The sequence below is a fragment of the Notothenia rossii genome, assembly GCF_949606895.1.
Source record: "Notothenia rossii genome assembly, chromosome: 12".
NCBI classification, from domain to species: domain Eukaryota; kingdom Metazoa; phylum Chordata; class Actinopteri; order Perciformes; family Nototheniidae; genus Notothenia; species Notothenia rossii.
Genome location: NC_136911.1, coordinates 4,859,262 through 4,875,860, shown reverse-complemented (window position 1 = coordinate 4,875,860; position 16,599 = coordinate 4,859,262). Strand labels below are relative to the sequence as shown.

At 41.6% G+C, this 16,599-nt stretch overlaps 1 protein-coding gene across 3 annotated transcripts in view; it reads left to right on the top strand.

The window, feature by feature from the left end:
- Positions 1–16,599, top strand: part of ctnnd2a (catenin (cadherin-associated protein), delta 2a) — a 224,573-nt gene that overhangs the window by 124,099 nt on the left and 83,875 nt on the right. For all 3 annotated transcript variants that reach the window (XM_079661477.1, XM_079661478.1, XM_079661476.1), the window contains exon 12: positions 3,119–3,416. In XM_079661477.1, coding sequence (XP_079517603.1) covers positions 3,119–3,416 — 298 coding nt within the window. The remainder of the gene's footprint in view (positions 1–3,118; positions 3,417–16,599) is intronic.

The following is a 16,599-nucleotide window of genomic DNA, read 5'->3' as shown; positions in this document are numbered from 1 at the left end:
AGCTTGGTGGATTGGTTTGATCCCCCTCTACTCCCCCCCCCCCCCCCCCCCCCCCCCCCTATCTTTTTCTTTTCTGCTTTCCTGCATCTTTTGTAAATTCAACGAGTGCTCCCTCGGCTCAGAGAAAAAGTGGGTACCGTTTTCAGCTAGCCGGCCCCTCAGCTGGCTGGCTAATTGCAGAGGTATCACTGTATCAAATGACTAATAGAGTTTCCCTGCCCGTCGCTAATCTGCCAGCCGGAGCACAGCCACGATGTGTTTACTCTACGCAGAGGCAAGGGAATACAAAGACACACCCGCCCTTTCATTTCCTCTCCAACACAATTTCACGCCGCTAGAGCATTAGGTGAGAGGTGTTAGTGGAGCGTGCATGCGTGCGTCTGTTTGTACGCACATTTCACGATATGTTAATCCATCTTGAAACGGCACCAGTAAGTTTCCCTGGTGCTGGTCTTTTCAAATCAAAACAAACTCGAATACACATTTGTTTGGCCTACATTTAGTATATTTAGAATCGTTATCTTTTATCCAAACTGACAAAATATCTTGAAGACTTGTAAAATAAATGCTGTTACTCCGAAAGTCTTAAACCCCAACAGGATCTCAAAAGGACAGGAATAAAAGAATACACACACATCGGAAATACACGACACACACACACATAAACAGGCACCCACACACTGACTTTAGCCAGGCAATAATGGCCCAAAGGTCAAGTCATCAGTCAGAACACACCATTACCAGAGCCAATGATAAATGCAGCGGCACTCCATTTACTTAAGGTAGGAGGAGAAGAAAGGGAGAGCCGACAGCAAGATTGAGCGAAGAGGAAAACCTAATGCGTAAAGAGGCGTGGGGAAGCTGCATACAAAGTAAGAGAATGTGGAAACAAAGGAACGGGCTTAAACAGTAATTTGGCAGGACATTTTAGGGAGCTTTCTCTGCTGCTGTTCCCTACCATCTCTCTCTATCCTTTTTTATTTCCATTCCTCTTTCTTTTTCAGCTCACCCGAGGACATCCCTACTCACAGCCCGGGCTATGGAAATAATTAGACTGGCCCTTTTTTAAAATGTTTTCCTCCTCTCTTCTTTTCACGATGCTCCCACCCCCTATTTGGCTCTGAGGGTTTGTCTCATTTGGATGTCAAGTGTCTCTGTGACACTGACACTGGTGCTGTTAGCCCAAAGGCCCGGCTACTAATGAGACGTTCTAAAGGACCGACACACTACACACACCATTCAAAGAGTGAAGAATAGACTGGGATTTGCTTCTGATGGGAGTAACTCTGCTTCATTACCCTCCTATACCCTCTTTTCTACACAGCTGTACTGTTGCTAACTCCACCGCCTGTTGTTTCCTCTCTCTTCTCTGGTTTGGGTTTGTTTTAAACTGCAGCTCCATCATTCAACTCTCAGTCATTTCTCTCTTCTTTTCCCAGGCTCTCTTACTGTTTCTCTGTCCCTGCCTTCTTCATTGGATCTTTGTAAAAATATGGGGCATCAGTAGAATAGCTCCAACAGCCTTTAGCCTCATGGGCATTGCATGGCAAAGTGTGAAAGTTAAAATGTTCACTGTCTGGCTGTGCAAAGGATTATTATTAACCCAATTTTCACATCAGAAAATAAAAATATGCTAATGTCGTTATGTCATCCGAAAGGTTTGTTGTGCCTCTGGGGGCCGACTGTCAGAGTTTACCAGCGTTTGGTGGAGAAAAAAGAGCTCTGAAACATGACTGATGTGTTCAATCTGCCTTAGGTAGATAATAGGTAGATCAGATTAGTGTGCGTGTGTGTTCGTGTGTGTGTGTGTGTGTGTGTGTTTGTGTGTGTAAAAGCTTAAGAGTGATAACAGGGTTGTGAAGGTCAAGTAAATGCCACCACTCAAGACATCGCTAAAGAGCAGCTTTGTTGTTCACATAACAATGAGACACTCAACCTCAGCACACACACACGCGCATTCACAAGACCTCCTTTCTTTTTGTGTTTGTGTGAAGGGGGGTTACATGATGTGTGTGATATGTATACATTTAAAAGTGCGTGCCTTGTAGTGGTTTGCATTTTCACACCTATACTCAGTTTTCAAAGGCTAGTTTTCTCAACTCATTGGCCTGTGTCAGATTGGCCGTCAAACACGCCACGTATTGATTTCAAGGATTTATCACACACTCCCTGAAGAACGCATGTATGGTGTTTTGCATGTGTGTATTTCTGTGTACACATACCTTAGTTCTAATGAACAATTATATGGACCGCCACCCCTACACACACACACACACAAACTGTCTGTCTTAGTGTTTTCACAGCCAGAGAAATGAGGCCCCCAGACTCACATTAACACCCTGATGTATGAGTGATCTGCTGCTCCTACATGACAGCAGGTGACAGCTCCTGTCCCCCCTGCAGGCTCCGCATCCCACAAGCAAATCCCCTTTCAATTTCCATCTCACTCCAAAGAGAGATAGCTTGATGTTTTTACTTATTTTCTTATTTTATGGATTTCTTTAGTCCTTATTATTCCAGCAGGCTGATGTGGGGGAAAAAGCTTTTGCAGCAGTCCTCTAGCTACCCACAAATAGACTTGCCATTTTCCATTGTATGTGAATGGCAGGCTAATGAGTCTGACAAAGTGTTGACACACCCTCAGTGGAAATAGTTTTAACTCCATACTCAATTATAATGTTGACTTTCTCAAATGTTTTCACACATAATTCTTAGTACTTTATCTATTCAGATTGTTGTAACATTTGAAGAAGCACTCAATATAATGATTCTGAACTTTAACTAACAAAACTTTTTTCTCTTTCTCTCTTCATCTTTCCCTCTGTTGAACATTGGTCCCGGGCACGTGGCCAATATGTATCCATCCATATGGATACGCTTGTCTCTTCCCAACAACCTGTTTATCTCTGTGACTAACTTTCTCCCTCTCCTCTCCTCTCCTCTCCTCTCCTCTTCTCCTCACCTCTGTCCTCTCCTCTCCTCTTATCCTCACCTTTCATTTTGTCATCCCCTCCTCTTCTCTTATCCTCCTGTCTTCTCCTTTGCCCTCCAGACCTTACCCAACGTGCCTATGACCAGGTCCTAAGTTATGTCCTCTGTCCCTACTTTCCCACCTTAGCTCCATCCTCCCCTGGTGTCGACTCCGCCCCTTTGCAGCGCACAGCAAGTCACAGCGCAGGGACAGGAAACTACAGCCGTGGCGGGAACAACAGCTATGCCACGGTGGGACCAGGCTACACCTCAAGCGTTGTTGGAGACATGTACGGCTCGGACCCCTATGTGGCGGACCCCTACCGCACCCTGCAGTACTGCCCCTCGGTGGTGGATTCGCCCTACAGCAAGTCAGGACCCGCCCTGCCGCCTGAAAGCAGCCTGCAGCGCTCACCATCCATTGACTCCATTCAGAAAGATCCAAGGTAGGAGGAAGCGGTGTGTGTTTGGTGAGAGTGTGCATGACTGTGTGTGTGTGTGTGAGTGGGGTTTACAAAGTGTGCGAGATCATGGAGCATATGATCCTCTTTGGAACGAGAAGCAACAATCCTTTTTGGGGGTTTCTCATAAATGTGTTGAATACGTTGCACACACACACACACATACACACACACACACACACACACACACACACACACACACACACACACACACACACTGATAGACATACACAGATCAATATCCCTGTCACAGTTATAGTACATTTATATTGCCACAACATTTACAGTAGGGATCGTGTAGACTAATGTTTCTCTAGTATTGATATCTGTATGTCAATATTGAGCAGACATAACAATAACTTTAGTGAAAGCCAATACAGCTCAAATGTGAACCCCCACAACTGCACAGTTTATTTTGAAGCTCTCTCAGATTCAAACCGCACAGCGTTACAACCATCCAAGAGGCTGCATTGAAGATGGTAGACGCATGTTGTTTCAGGTATCAGTGTGAGGATGAAATACAATCCAGCATGGCTGCTTTGACTAATGGACTCATACGACTGGAAGCTTTTCTTGATACCAGAACACTGCAGAGCGATTTATTACATCATGAGGAAGGATTTCACAACTCTCAAAAGTTCATGGTTTTTGTCAACAGCAATCGTTTTATCTGCGGTCTGGACAATTGTGAGGTAAACAGTAGAAATACCATGTTTACCTTACAGAGCAATGTACCAGGACTGTGTACTTAATTCAATTTTATTGGCCAACTTATTGTGTTTGTGGGTGATGTCACATTGCATTGCGACAAAAGTTGAGCTGGGTTCAACTTTGTATTCTTTGCCAGCCGGCTCTGTTTATTTTTGTCTGCATCAAACCCTGATGCAGTCACCTCACTGTTATAAATCAGGGTATGTTTTCCACACAGCACACATCATCATAACGCAGGAGTATTCCCATCTGGACTAGTGTCTCTGAGCATTAATTTGATTCTTTTTAAACAACCCAGAAGAAGTGTTCCTCCACTCACACACCGGTTGCTTAAGAAGCTCCATTTCGTTTGCCTTTGTGTCATGCTGTTTTTAAAAGAGTCCTACTGGGCTGTGATCACTTCCATCCTCTAGTCTACGCAATTAAACAAAGCCCACTCTCCTTGCTATATTTATATATATTTCACAGGACTCTTGATGAATAATTCCTTTAATTAAAGAGTGAGAGGGACTTAGACGTGCGTGGATCAAGTCTTAGCAGCAGCTGTCAGTCACAGGAGAGGGAAACAAAAGAGAGAGAGAATGGGTGAGAAAGACAGTGAGAGAGATGAAGGAGAGAATAGGAGAAATGGGTGGGAGAGAATTATTTAAAACAATGGCATAGAAAGGGAGCGTGACTGAAACAAAATTAGTGAAATAATAAATGATAGGTTTGATGTAATCTTCCAAGTGAGACAGAACTCCCAAAATGTGTATTTTATCAGTTTAGTTCATGCCTGTGTGAAGTTAACCGTGGTTGAATGCATTCGAAGACGCTTTGTAAAAGTAAAACTTCCTTTCTCATTTTCAGATTCACTCCTAGTTTGTGAAGCCTTAGTTGTTTGCACTGTGTTGTTTGTGAACTCAGAAAACTCTTCCTGAGTTCAGCAAGAGGCAAAGCAGTAGTGTTTATATATGTTATGTTTTCTGTAAGGTGTTTCCGTACATTGTCTACAAAGGCAGAAGAGTCGCACAACAACAACAACAACAACAACAACAACAACAACAACAACAACAACACAAACAGTTGCAACAGTAGGTACAAACATGTTGATGGAAGAGAAGCTGTTGAGAGAAAAAGAAAGAAGAATTTGAAGCCATTTGAAGCTCATTAAGGCAAACTCCTGCACAATTATTCATGTATTTATTCATGAGATGAAATTCAGTTTCATACATTAGGTATTTGAAAACATTTAAACGTGTATTGCACTCTATACGTTTTAATGAGAGATGCTAAATCTCTATTTTCTTATTGCATATAACTTCTGTGCACTTTAAATTCTTCTGAAAAATGGTCCACTACTCTGTGGAGAGTAAACTAGCTGTAGTGCGATTTACAATAGAACAAAAAAGCCATGATAGGCTATATTTCTAATTTGTAACTTTAGTAACTGAATCTCTGCAGCCAATATATGTGGTTTGATGAAGTAGGAGTAGCTTGCAAACAGACACACAGAAACTATTACAGAATCTTTACTCTACTAGCTAGAAAGTGTGTATTATTGGTTCACTGGAGTCATTAACACATTTGCAAATATGCACACGTACACATAAGAGGTCACTCTGTTTCCTTTGTTGCTTTGAGCTTTACTGCTGCAGGTCTCCCTTGAAAAAGAGATCATTGATCTTAATGGGATTTTACCTGGATAAATAAAGGTTTTGAATTGAATTGAATTGACACTGCATGTACACATCCTTTTAAATGTTATTTAAAACTATAAAAAACAGTATTTTTAATCAACCACTATTTAGAAAATGTGGCCATTTTGTACACAATTCCCACATTTCAAAACACGTTTGTTTTGAATGTCCCTTGCAGAGTTCAATAAAACCTTTTTTTTTATTCCTCAAAGTTTTTCCATCTCTATTTTATAATCCAGACTTTACCAGCTGGAGCCTCGTGGAGTGAAACTTCTTTAGACTCAGAGTGTGGTTTACTGTAATTAATTAAAGGTGGGGGTAGGTCATTTTGGAGAAACCAGCTCGAGTGCGCTAGAATTTGAAAATACACAGCCGGAAAAAATCTGCCACTTCCTTACAGAGCCCCTCCTCCAACACACACGAATGAGCACATGACCAATGAGGGCACGAGATAAGTTTGTGCACGGATGGAAGGCTGACAGGCAGGTAGGCCATCCAGTTATTTTAGCCGGGCCGGCTCAGATAATTGATCGTGCTTTTTAGTGCTTTTTAGGCTTCCACAGAGGACATTTTTTTATGGATTTTTGTCAAAGCACTTAAGATATTCATTGCTATCGGGATGTTAAGAGCATTCCATGGAATATAACAGAAAGTATTTCTTTAACTTACCTACCCCACCTTTAAGGTCAGCCATCAAATCCACATCATGTAGAACCACAGGTAGCCAAAGTGCATACAAACTGAGAAGACATGTACAAATGAAGGGATTTTCCTAGCAACCAAAAACGGTATCACTAGTAGTATAGTATAACTAGAAAGGGACCATTTGCATATACCTAAAACAACACCTTTTTCTCAGGATAAAGGACATCATGTGTATATGAACAAACATAAATGTATGTATCAATATATCAGTCTTATGGACATAAAATAGTGTCTCTATTAATCATTGAACGAAGTTATGTTCTACATTTTTCTTTAGCAATAGGTTAAATGGCATCCTACTCCAGCTCCACTCTCTTCTTGTAATTGGACCTAGCTGAGCTTACATGAAGTGTTAAATGAGTTAGCAGCGATTAGATACAAGAAACACTCTGTGAGAGGGCAGAGGTTGTGTGTGTGTGTGTGTGTGTGTGTGTGTGTGTGTGTGTGTGTGTGTGTGTGTGTGTGTGTGTGTGTGTGTGTGTGTGTGTGTGTGTGTGTGTGTGTGTGTGTGTGTGTGTGTGTGTGTGTGTGTGTGTGTGTGTGTGTGTGTGTGTGTGTGTGTGTGTGTGTGTGTGTGTGTGTGTGTGTGTGTGTGTGTGTGTGGCAGCCAGTAACACAGTGAGGGGCCACTACAGTTGCAGAAGAATGAGCGCGATAGAGCAGAGGTGAGGACAGCAACACAAAGAGAAAACTCAATAACTGCTAATGGATGGGGGAGGGGGGAGGGGGGAAGATGAAGCCTTAGGGAGGGAGGTAAATGAAGAAGGGAAGAAAAGAGGCACATGAAGAGAAGATGGTGGGAAATAAGGGGGACTTAGGAGGAAGAAATGGAGGATGGTAGATAGAAAAAGATAGATGGGGTCGAGTAAATGGAAGAAAGCATGAGCAGAAGTGAAGAAGAGGCAGAGCATAATGTAGATAAGTGTTGCCTGTCATTACTTTGTTTGTGTGTTTTCCTTTAACCTCTCTCTGTGAAAACAGATTCTCACCCCCACTGAGTTTCCCTTAAATTAATTAAATCTTGAAAACAAGCACAGACCTACGGAAACAAAACAAGTAGAGAGGGTGAGAAGGGAAAGCCAAAACCAATAATGAAGGCAAAGAAAAAGGAACAAATAAAGGGGGGTTGGGAGAATCTTAAGTGAGGGAAGAAAGCACAGAGAGACATTTGTTTGGGGAATAAGGGAGAAGTACCTTGAGGGATGGAAAAAAGAAATGAGTGAACGATGCAACACATGGTAGAGGTTTGTTAGTGAGGACGAGAGGGAGATAGATAAACATTAGCTCAGGGAGAATGGGAGTGAGGGACCAGGGAGGTTGGGGCTTCCAGCAGGAGGTTAGGAAGAAATAGAAAAACACCAACAAGAACTCAGTGTAGTAGAAATAAGAATTGACGTAAAGTGTGTGGGCTTATCTCATCAAACACATCACTTCAAGATAAGACGAAACAAACTCCTCATTTACATAATTTCCACACAACCAAAAGCGATAAAGGTTGCAATGTTTTTGCTGTTTGATGTAAAAATAATTTTGCCATGATTACATGAAGATTATTTCCAGTCAACATCTTGCGTTTATCTGATATATTCTTCCAATTCATTCTGAAGAACACAATACAAAAACTAAGAAAGCATTGAGTCCTGGCAAGTAAGAGAACAACTAATGATTGTGATTAATGTTCTATGTCTGAATCTCTTTGGTTTCTTTTTGTTCATGTCCTAAGAAGAGGTGGAAAGAAGGTCTAATGTTTCTAAATGTCTCTTTAGTTCCTTGTTGTTGTAATGCTTTATTAAATTCAGAAAAAAACCCAACATGTTTTTGACCTGTCACTCCAATAAACACAGGAGAGGGGCTTCTGTACATTTCAAGTAAACCACAGTCTTGAATCAAAGGGTTAAAGCTTTATGGCTGCAACAATGGATGTAAAACATGTTATAGGTCAAATAAATACCCCCTGTGCACCCAGTATGTGCGAGAGGCAATAGAGCTGCTGACATGAAATTGCTATTTACAGTGCCTTGATATGATGTGATGTGGTGTGACATGTCATTGTCACCGCTCGCTATTTACTGACAGTGTTTGTTGGCTCACAGCCCAAACACATCGCTCTATTTATGGAGCATCTGCAATGGTCAGGTGTGTGTGTGTGTGTGTGTGTGTGTGTGTGTGTGTGTGTGTGTGTGTGTGTGTGTGTGTGTGTGTGTGTGTGTGTGTGTGTGTGTGTGTGTGTGTGTGTGTGTGTGTGTGTGTGTGTGTGTGTGTGTGTGTGTGTGTGTGTGTGTGTGTGTGTGTGTGTGTGTGTGTGTGTGTGTGTGTGTGTGTGTGTGTGTGTGTGTGTGTGTGTTGGTGGCTGCCCATGTATGTGTGTGTGCTTGGCATTCATATGAAGCATTTTCGTGTCGAACAATGACATGTCATTGTAAGCGTGTGTGTGTGCCTAAAAAACAGAGAGAGATAGAGTTGTTATTCAGCTGTAGTTGTCATGTCCTTTGGGCTTTAATGTTTACTTGTATTTATGTACATATGTGTGTGAGAGAGAAACATAGTTCTTGTATTCCCTTATGCAGCCATTGTCTGTGTGTACAATGCATTGCCTTGTGTGTTGGATACATATGGTTTATGTATGACTCAGCAGATGTGATAGCTACTTTAGATGGAAATTGAGGCACCAGCAGCGTACTTGTGTGAAAGGTGTTGGCTATATTCAGACGGGTGAAAGTAAGGCCCACTCACATCAACACCAAGTGCCCAGTTTACTACACAATTCACTTGAGGATTTATATTGTGTGAACTGGAAACAGATAATTTTTGTTTGGCATGTACTTTGAGTATTTCTCTGCTGTGATATGTACACAGCTGTTGCACTAAGACAAGTCCAACATTCAGAATTGAATGTTTCGTGTTTCTGATGGGCAGTACTTAACTGTTTGTTAGTTTGTTTGTTTGCCTTGAATTGAATATCCCATCATTCTGGGTAAATGATCTTCAATACAGTATACAGTAGTATGAAACTACGTGTCAGATTGGACTACTTTTATGCGTCATCAAATCAGCACAATAAAGAATCGCCAGAAGAAGAAAAACATAATTAAATACATTTATAAAAAATTCAATATATTGGGATAGTTATGGCTTTTTATATTCTCAGCACCCATGTGTCAGGGGTTAGAACTGATCATTAGTGCGCTAAATACAGGCACAAAATGTAAATACATTAATGTAGCCTTTTTATAGCTTATATTGGCACATTCTGACTAATGGATTTTTGGGGAAATGAATGGGACATGCAGTAGGAACAAAAGTGACATTTAGAAATGAAACACAGCCATGGTATGGAATGCATTTATACTTTTAGCAGTGTCAGCTTGAAAGTAATACAAAAAGAGAAAGGGAGAGAGGCTTGCGATTCTTCAGCACCATGGACAGAGACACAAAGCCTTTTTTCAGTTTGAAAGTTTCAGCACCATGGAGAGAGACAGGGTGAGAAAATGCTGCTGATGCTTGTAGCACTAACTCTGACTGCTGCATACACATACTGCACAATTGCAACCATGCTATATTTCCTCGTGACAATACAGAATTATTACAGCAGCCTTCTTTTGTATGTTGTATTCATATTTAGAACTATAACAACACACTTTGCTGATTTAGACTTGCTGTAATGCTCTGCAGTGACAAAGGCAGTGTATGTGTCCTTCTGCACCTTCACTAAAGATCAGTACCTTTCTAGATAATGTGCATTTTTAAATACCGTATGATAACATAAGTATGTTTAAATGACAACTAATAGGATTAGTATCTAAAACAATACATTCATGTTTTATTGTGTTAATAGTGAATACTAGTATAAGTTGCAGTGCATTTAAGTATATGGATATTTGGTTAATAAAACATATAGTTAAGTTAATCAAATATGTACTTGTGAAACTGTTATGTCTGATCCCTGCCTTTGGGGGGGTAACAGTGTTTTTTGGAAAGAGAAACACATGTTTAACCTCAACCAGACCAACGACTGAAAGACGGAGAGAGGAAGGACAGATATGAAGAGAGACAGCCAGTCCTCTCTGTCCTTTGTTATTCATCTGTGTTCCACATCAGAGACAGAAAAAGGCAGGAAAGAGAACCATGTAGTGGCAATGAGGAAAAGATAAAGAAAGATGAAAGACGGGGTTAGTAACTGTAGGTTTTGGGGGGGGGGGGGGGGATACAGCAGCGGTGTGAGAGGAACAGTCACAGGGTGAACGAGGGATTTAAAGAAAGAGAGAGAGAGACAGATAGAGGAGAGGACACACTCCATTGGCTCTCAGCGCGGCCCAGGGGTAATTTCCTCTCCACATGAGAAATGCATGCTGGGATATGGAATCACCTCCAAGGGAGGGTAATGATGCATTGCCAGAACCTTGGCCCTGAGGCACAGCTGTGTGTGTGTGTGTGTGTGTGTGTGTGTGTGTGTGTGTGTGTGTGTGTGTGTGTGTGTGTGTGTGTGTGTGTGTGTGTGTGTGTGTGTGTGTGTGTGTGTGTGTGTGTGTGTGTGTGTGTGTGTGTGTGTGTGTGTGTGTGTGTGTGTGTGTGTGTGTGTGTGTGTGTGTGTGTGTGTGTGTGTGTGTGTGTGTCTGCATTTGTGTGTGTGTGCGTGCATCTGTGCCCTGGCCATCATCCCTGCCTGTTCTGGGTAAATTGCCCATTGTAGTTATTTTCTTTTTGTGTATGTGTGGGTGGGTGGATGGGTGTGTGTACTGTATGTGTGTGTGACCTTGGGATGATAACCACCCTGCGTGTCTGCCTTCCTCTCTGCCATGCTTAACTTCATCCTTAATCTGATGCCTAGGAGATTGAGAGGCAGGCAGGCAGGCAGGCAGGCAGGCAGGCAGGCAGGCAGGCAGGCAGGCAGGCAGGCAGGCAGGCAGGCAGGCAGGCAGGCAGGCAGGCTGGCTATTGTGAATTAGGTGGTCAAAACATACATAGAAACGTAGTCTTAATTAAAAGAAATAGTTGAAATAAAATGCTTATTCTTTCAAGTTTTAGTCTATTATTATTTGACGACAACTCAAAATGTTTCAGTCCAGATTTAGGTAACAAAAACTCATTACATTTGGTTTTGTAAAATACTTTTAGTGAAAATGCTTGCTCTCTTAAATTGCTCTACAACAGAGACACACTTACATACGTATTAACATTTAAACCTGAACATAAATGAAAGCAATCGACACATATAACACATAACTAAAGTGTTAGGCTAATAGTAAGATGATACAGTATGACTGAGAAATCAGAACAGAAAGCAAGGGGCCGGATTCTATCTACCATTTCAGTGTTTGTTTGTTTGTGTGTGTGAAAGTGTGTTAGATTGTGTGTTCCGAAAATGACAGTCGGTAATGAAACTGTCATTTTCTTTTGATCCAATCATTGCATTATCTTTTACGGTAATTGATGCCACTAACATCTCTTCGATTAACATCCATCAAACCTTCTACACACACACACACACACACACACACACACACACACACACACACACACACACACACACACACACACACACACACACACACACACACACACACACACACATACTTGCAAATGGCACTATTCAGCACTCGAACTAATTCTTAGAGAAGTAAAAAAGGGCGATGTATGATTTTTCAGCTGCCACAAACCCAACAAAAGTATGGCGGTAGATGTTTCCCATCTCCTCCTCCCACCTCATCCCTGCCGCTCCGTCTCATGACACTGCTGGTATTTGGAGGGGATTATGGGAAAATGTCACAGCAGCAGAATTACTGTATATCTTTTCTCGCTTCACCTCGCCTCGGCTCTCGCACACACTTTTGAAAGCCACACTGCTTACTAGACTCTCTCTCTCACTCTCTACAGAGACACTGGTTAAAACCAAGCACAGATTCCAACATCAATGATTGTGTATTGGAGACAGTTTAATGACATTACATTTCAAAAAGCTGATGAGACAGGAGTCAAACTGTCCCTTATACGTTGTCTTAAGTATTTGTTGTGATATTATTTTCCCATTGTGGACTACTTCAACATTTCTGATATTATTAAGGCAAATTAAAAGTCTTGATTTGTGTGCTCGGGTGTCTTTTTAAAGCATATCTTGGCAAACGTTTCTCTATATAGATCTCTGGGCACCACTTATCGGAGTATAGGCTACATCTTACATGATTTCTGGCAGAATTCAGTTGCATGTGCAGCCCAGTGCTATCAGTATAACTGCCCTCACGAGAGAGCACTACTTAGATTTTATTTTCCCTTGGACTTCAGTGCAGTCTTGCATGATCTCAGCTTTGTCAACTTTACACCCGGAGAAATGTATCTTGTCTTTAATTACCTTTTTTATTAACATCCACCACAGACATTAATGTCAAGCAGTTGTTCATCTTGCACGCCTGTGTAATCTTTGCACAGGGCTCAGTCTCCCATTGGCTGTGGATGTTAAGGTCAGTGAGTTGTATACTAATGTCCAGGAGAGGATCTTGACCTTTCAGCTGAGTTGCTCGAAGGAAATCAAGCTTTGAGTGCTTGTTATTGGACCCAGCGGGACTCGGCAACTACCGGAGAACTAATAAAAAATAAAGCTCAACATGGTGGAACCGAAATACAGGAGGAATAAATAAACATTTTGAAATGTAGAGAACCATGAAATCAAGTGTATTTAAAGGTAACTTCTTCAGGAGAAAAAAGCTATAAGGAAAGCCACATTTTCTTCATGGTTGTTGGTCTCATTTGAAATGATGATTAGATTGTTTCTTGTTTTAGGTGGTCACATTTAGCCATGCAGCCGTGTCGGTATCTGCTGCTGCAGACATAGAAAACACCACTTATCACAATCATCTCTTTATACTTTCCTGTGGAAGTGCGCTTACAAAAATAAAACACTTTCATGCCTACTCACACATATACGTGTATGCCCACAGAAACTCAAACCAATATTGTTCTTACTTTAACCTTCACATGGCATGTTAAATGAAGGTGACTGACTCACTAGTGTGTTTCCAAACAGTAGAAGAAGATGAAGCAGTAGCTAGCTGGGCGAGGCAGTAAGGATGATACAAGCCTAGGTACAGTATGTTCATGTTTTATCAGTCTGCTAGTCTAACTTGTTTGCCTCCTTGTAAATAAATGTTCTCTTTTTGCCCACCGTAGAAATCCACTTTTGCCTCTTGACTTACAAAATCATTTGAAATATGATTTTGACACACAAAGGGATACATTCTCCATTGAGGCTCATTGAAAACAAAGAGGGATGAAACAAATATGGAAAGAAAAATGGTGTCGCTGTCTTCAAACTTGCTGGATCACATGCCATTGCTTTAATCCTCAGAGCGTCAGGAGAAATGTAGATAGGGAGGTGAACAGCATTTGAATATCCCTTCTTATCCTTCACCACTGTAGGACCCTTAAGGAAGACCCTCAACTCTTCCACTGGAGCTGCTCAGGGCCTTCCTGTGACCTCATTTGTGCCCACTATATTCATATCAGTCAGTTATGAAAATGGATCTATTTATGACGCAGTGCTGAATGAAGCCCTTGTCAGGACGCCCAACAACATTTATTTAATGTGTGCAGAAACACCGCAAGTCAAGGTAGCTTTTCTACTGTATCGTTTGTTTCGTTATTTATTTGTATCCCGGGAATCGCTGCCAGTCTGATCATGGACCCCCGCTTATGTTCTGCAAAGTCGAGCCAATTTTTTTTTTTTCGAGTCATGATAAATTAACTCTCATGCATCCTAGAGGTGCTGACTCAATTTAGAAAACACTCCTCCATCATGCATCCATCGCTCCATCTCTCCCCATTCCTCCATCACACTTGCTGGTGGAGAAGGCTCGACAGTGATGATGGGTTGGGAGGTGTCGGCATTCATCCAGCGCCGCAGTGTTTTCTCCCTCACTTTCAGGCTAAGCACACAGCCCTCCTACACTCCCCCCTGTTGTGCTTTGTGTCTATGAAAGCAGCCTGTCTATTCTTCACCTCTTTTTTAATCCCTCTCTCTCTTTCCCACACTTTCTTCCCCTGCCTCTTTTTCCCGCTCGCTACACCTCTATCAATCTTTCCCCCCTTTTCGCCTCAGGGTATAAAGTAATTCCTCTACGCACCATGCTGACGATAGTCCTGCGTGTGTGTTTACATCTCAGTGTGTGTTTGTGTGCGCGTGTGTGAGTGTGCTTCGCCTCATAATATCAATAAAGGCTGTCAATTCAGCCAGAAACATGCCTCATTCGGACCGTGACTCAAGTGAGACATTAATCTTGGTATAATTACGGCAAAAGGAGGGAGTGAAAATGGAGATGGATATATTAAAGTGAGAGTGTGGGAGAAAGAGAGTTGTGAATCGAGCAGTAGATACAGGACAGGCTCTCGTTCGTATGAGTCATTGGGCAAGGTTGTTGGTGTCTTACCCCTTTTAGTGAAGGTGTGTGTGTGTGTGTGTGTGTGTGTGTGTGTGTGTGTGTGTGTGTGTGTGTGTGTGTGTGTGTGTGTGTGTGTGTGTGTGTGTGTGTGTGTGTGTGTGTGTGTGTGTGTGTGTGTGTGTGTGTGTGTGTGTGTGTGTGTGTGTGTGTGTGTGTGTGTGTGTGTGTGTGTGTGTGTGTGTGTGTGTGTGTGTGTGTGTGTGTGTGTGTTTCCCTGGGCACTGGCACATACTGTAATAAGTTACAAGTGCATTCATGCATGATTATGTTTGCTTTTCCCATGTGTACGTTTTGTAGCGTCTGTGTATTTGCCCGAATCACTTCACTGATTTTGCACTCTTGAAATGCCATTTGTCAAAGCCAACGCCTGCAACTTGGGAGATGCAGACCTTATTTACGTCAGGATATATCAATATTACAGGCACATGTATATGGCAGCTTGTGCCATTTTGCCACTGATACTGTCATAATTAGATGTGTTTTTATAAGGAAAGGAGTACTAATTGGTTCACTTGCTATGCTACTAGTGTAAATGCAACCTCAGAGTACATTTCAGCCGCTCGCTGTCCTTGCTGTGTAGCTGTAGCTGAGCTGTCAAACAAGCATTGATCAAGCTAGGTAATCATTTCACTCCTATTCCATCATGGGGCTTGCTGTCATGCCAGCAATCATATTACAAGGATGGGTGAACATTTGGAAAAATGTTGTTTTCTTACCAAATTATATCACTTTGGAGAATGCATGCAGTCAATTCTATCATTGTAAGGTTGCACAGTGAATATCAGGTGGGAAATACGCAAAACCTTCAGATCCAACTGATTAAAAAAGTAGAAATAAACATATTTAACTGTCACCTTCACTCTTTGATGGAAGGTGTTTGCGTAGTTGTACACATTATGTGTTGTGACTCGACAGATCTTTTAGGTTTAGTTATGTTTTTACTCTAGTTTTGTGTTTTGATCTTGTCACTTCCTGTTTCTATTTTGAAAGTAATCTTTCCTCTCATTCCAGGGTTGCGTTCCAAAAGTACATTTAGCCTAGGAACCTTCCTAACAAAGTGAAATGACCCGGAAGTACGTCATTGGCATTCATGTTAAGTGCCGTTCCAATTCTCCAAATGAAAGGAAAGGAGGTTTCAAACTTCCTTTATAACCTCCTTTAGCTTAGGAATCACTGGACCTCCCTAACCGAAAGGAGAGGAGAAAATGCTGCCCCACAATGCCTTGCAGCCGCAGCATTTGCGTCACACAACAGTCGGCCGTTCACGGAAACAAACGATTATGACGGAGAAATGATATCATGAAAGTTACGGTGCTTATTAAGCATTTTAAAACGTAGGTGGTAAGTTGCCAAAGTGCTTTGTTTTGAACGTTCATCAGTATTATAATCAAAAAGAGAAATATGAACGTTAGTTTTTACTGAAATGATCAAATAAAGTCAACATTTCACTGAGCTGTGTGGGGTTTGTTCAACTTTTAAAAGATGTTTGAATGGTGATGTACAAAGTGATAGGTGTTAAGGACTAACGTTTATAATAAATACATTTTTATTGATTTTAAGATATTTTCATACAATCATACGTATTGGGATCATTTGTATTAATGTGGACCGGAGGGAGAGGGTGACGAGCATAAATTTCACTCT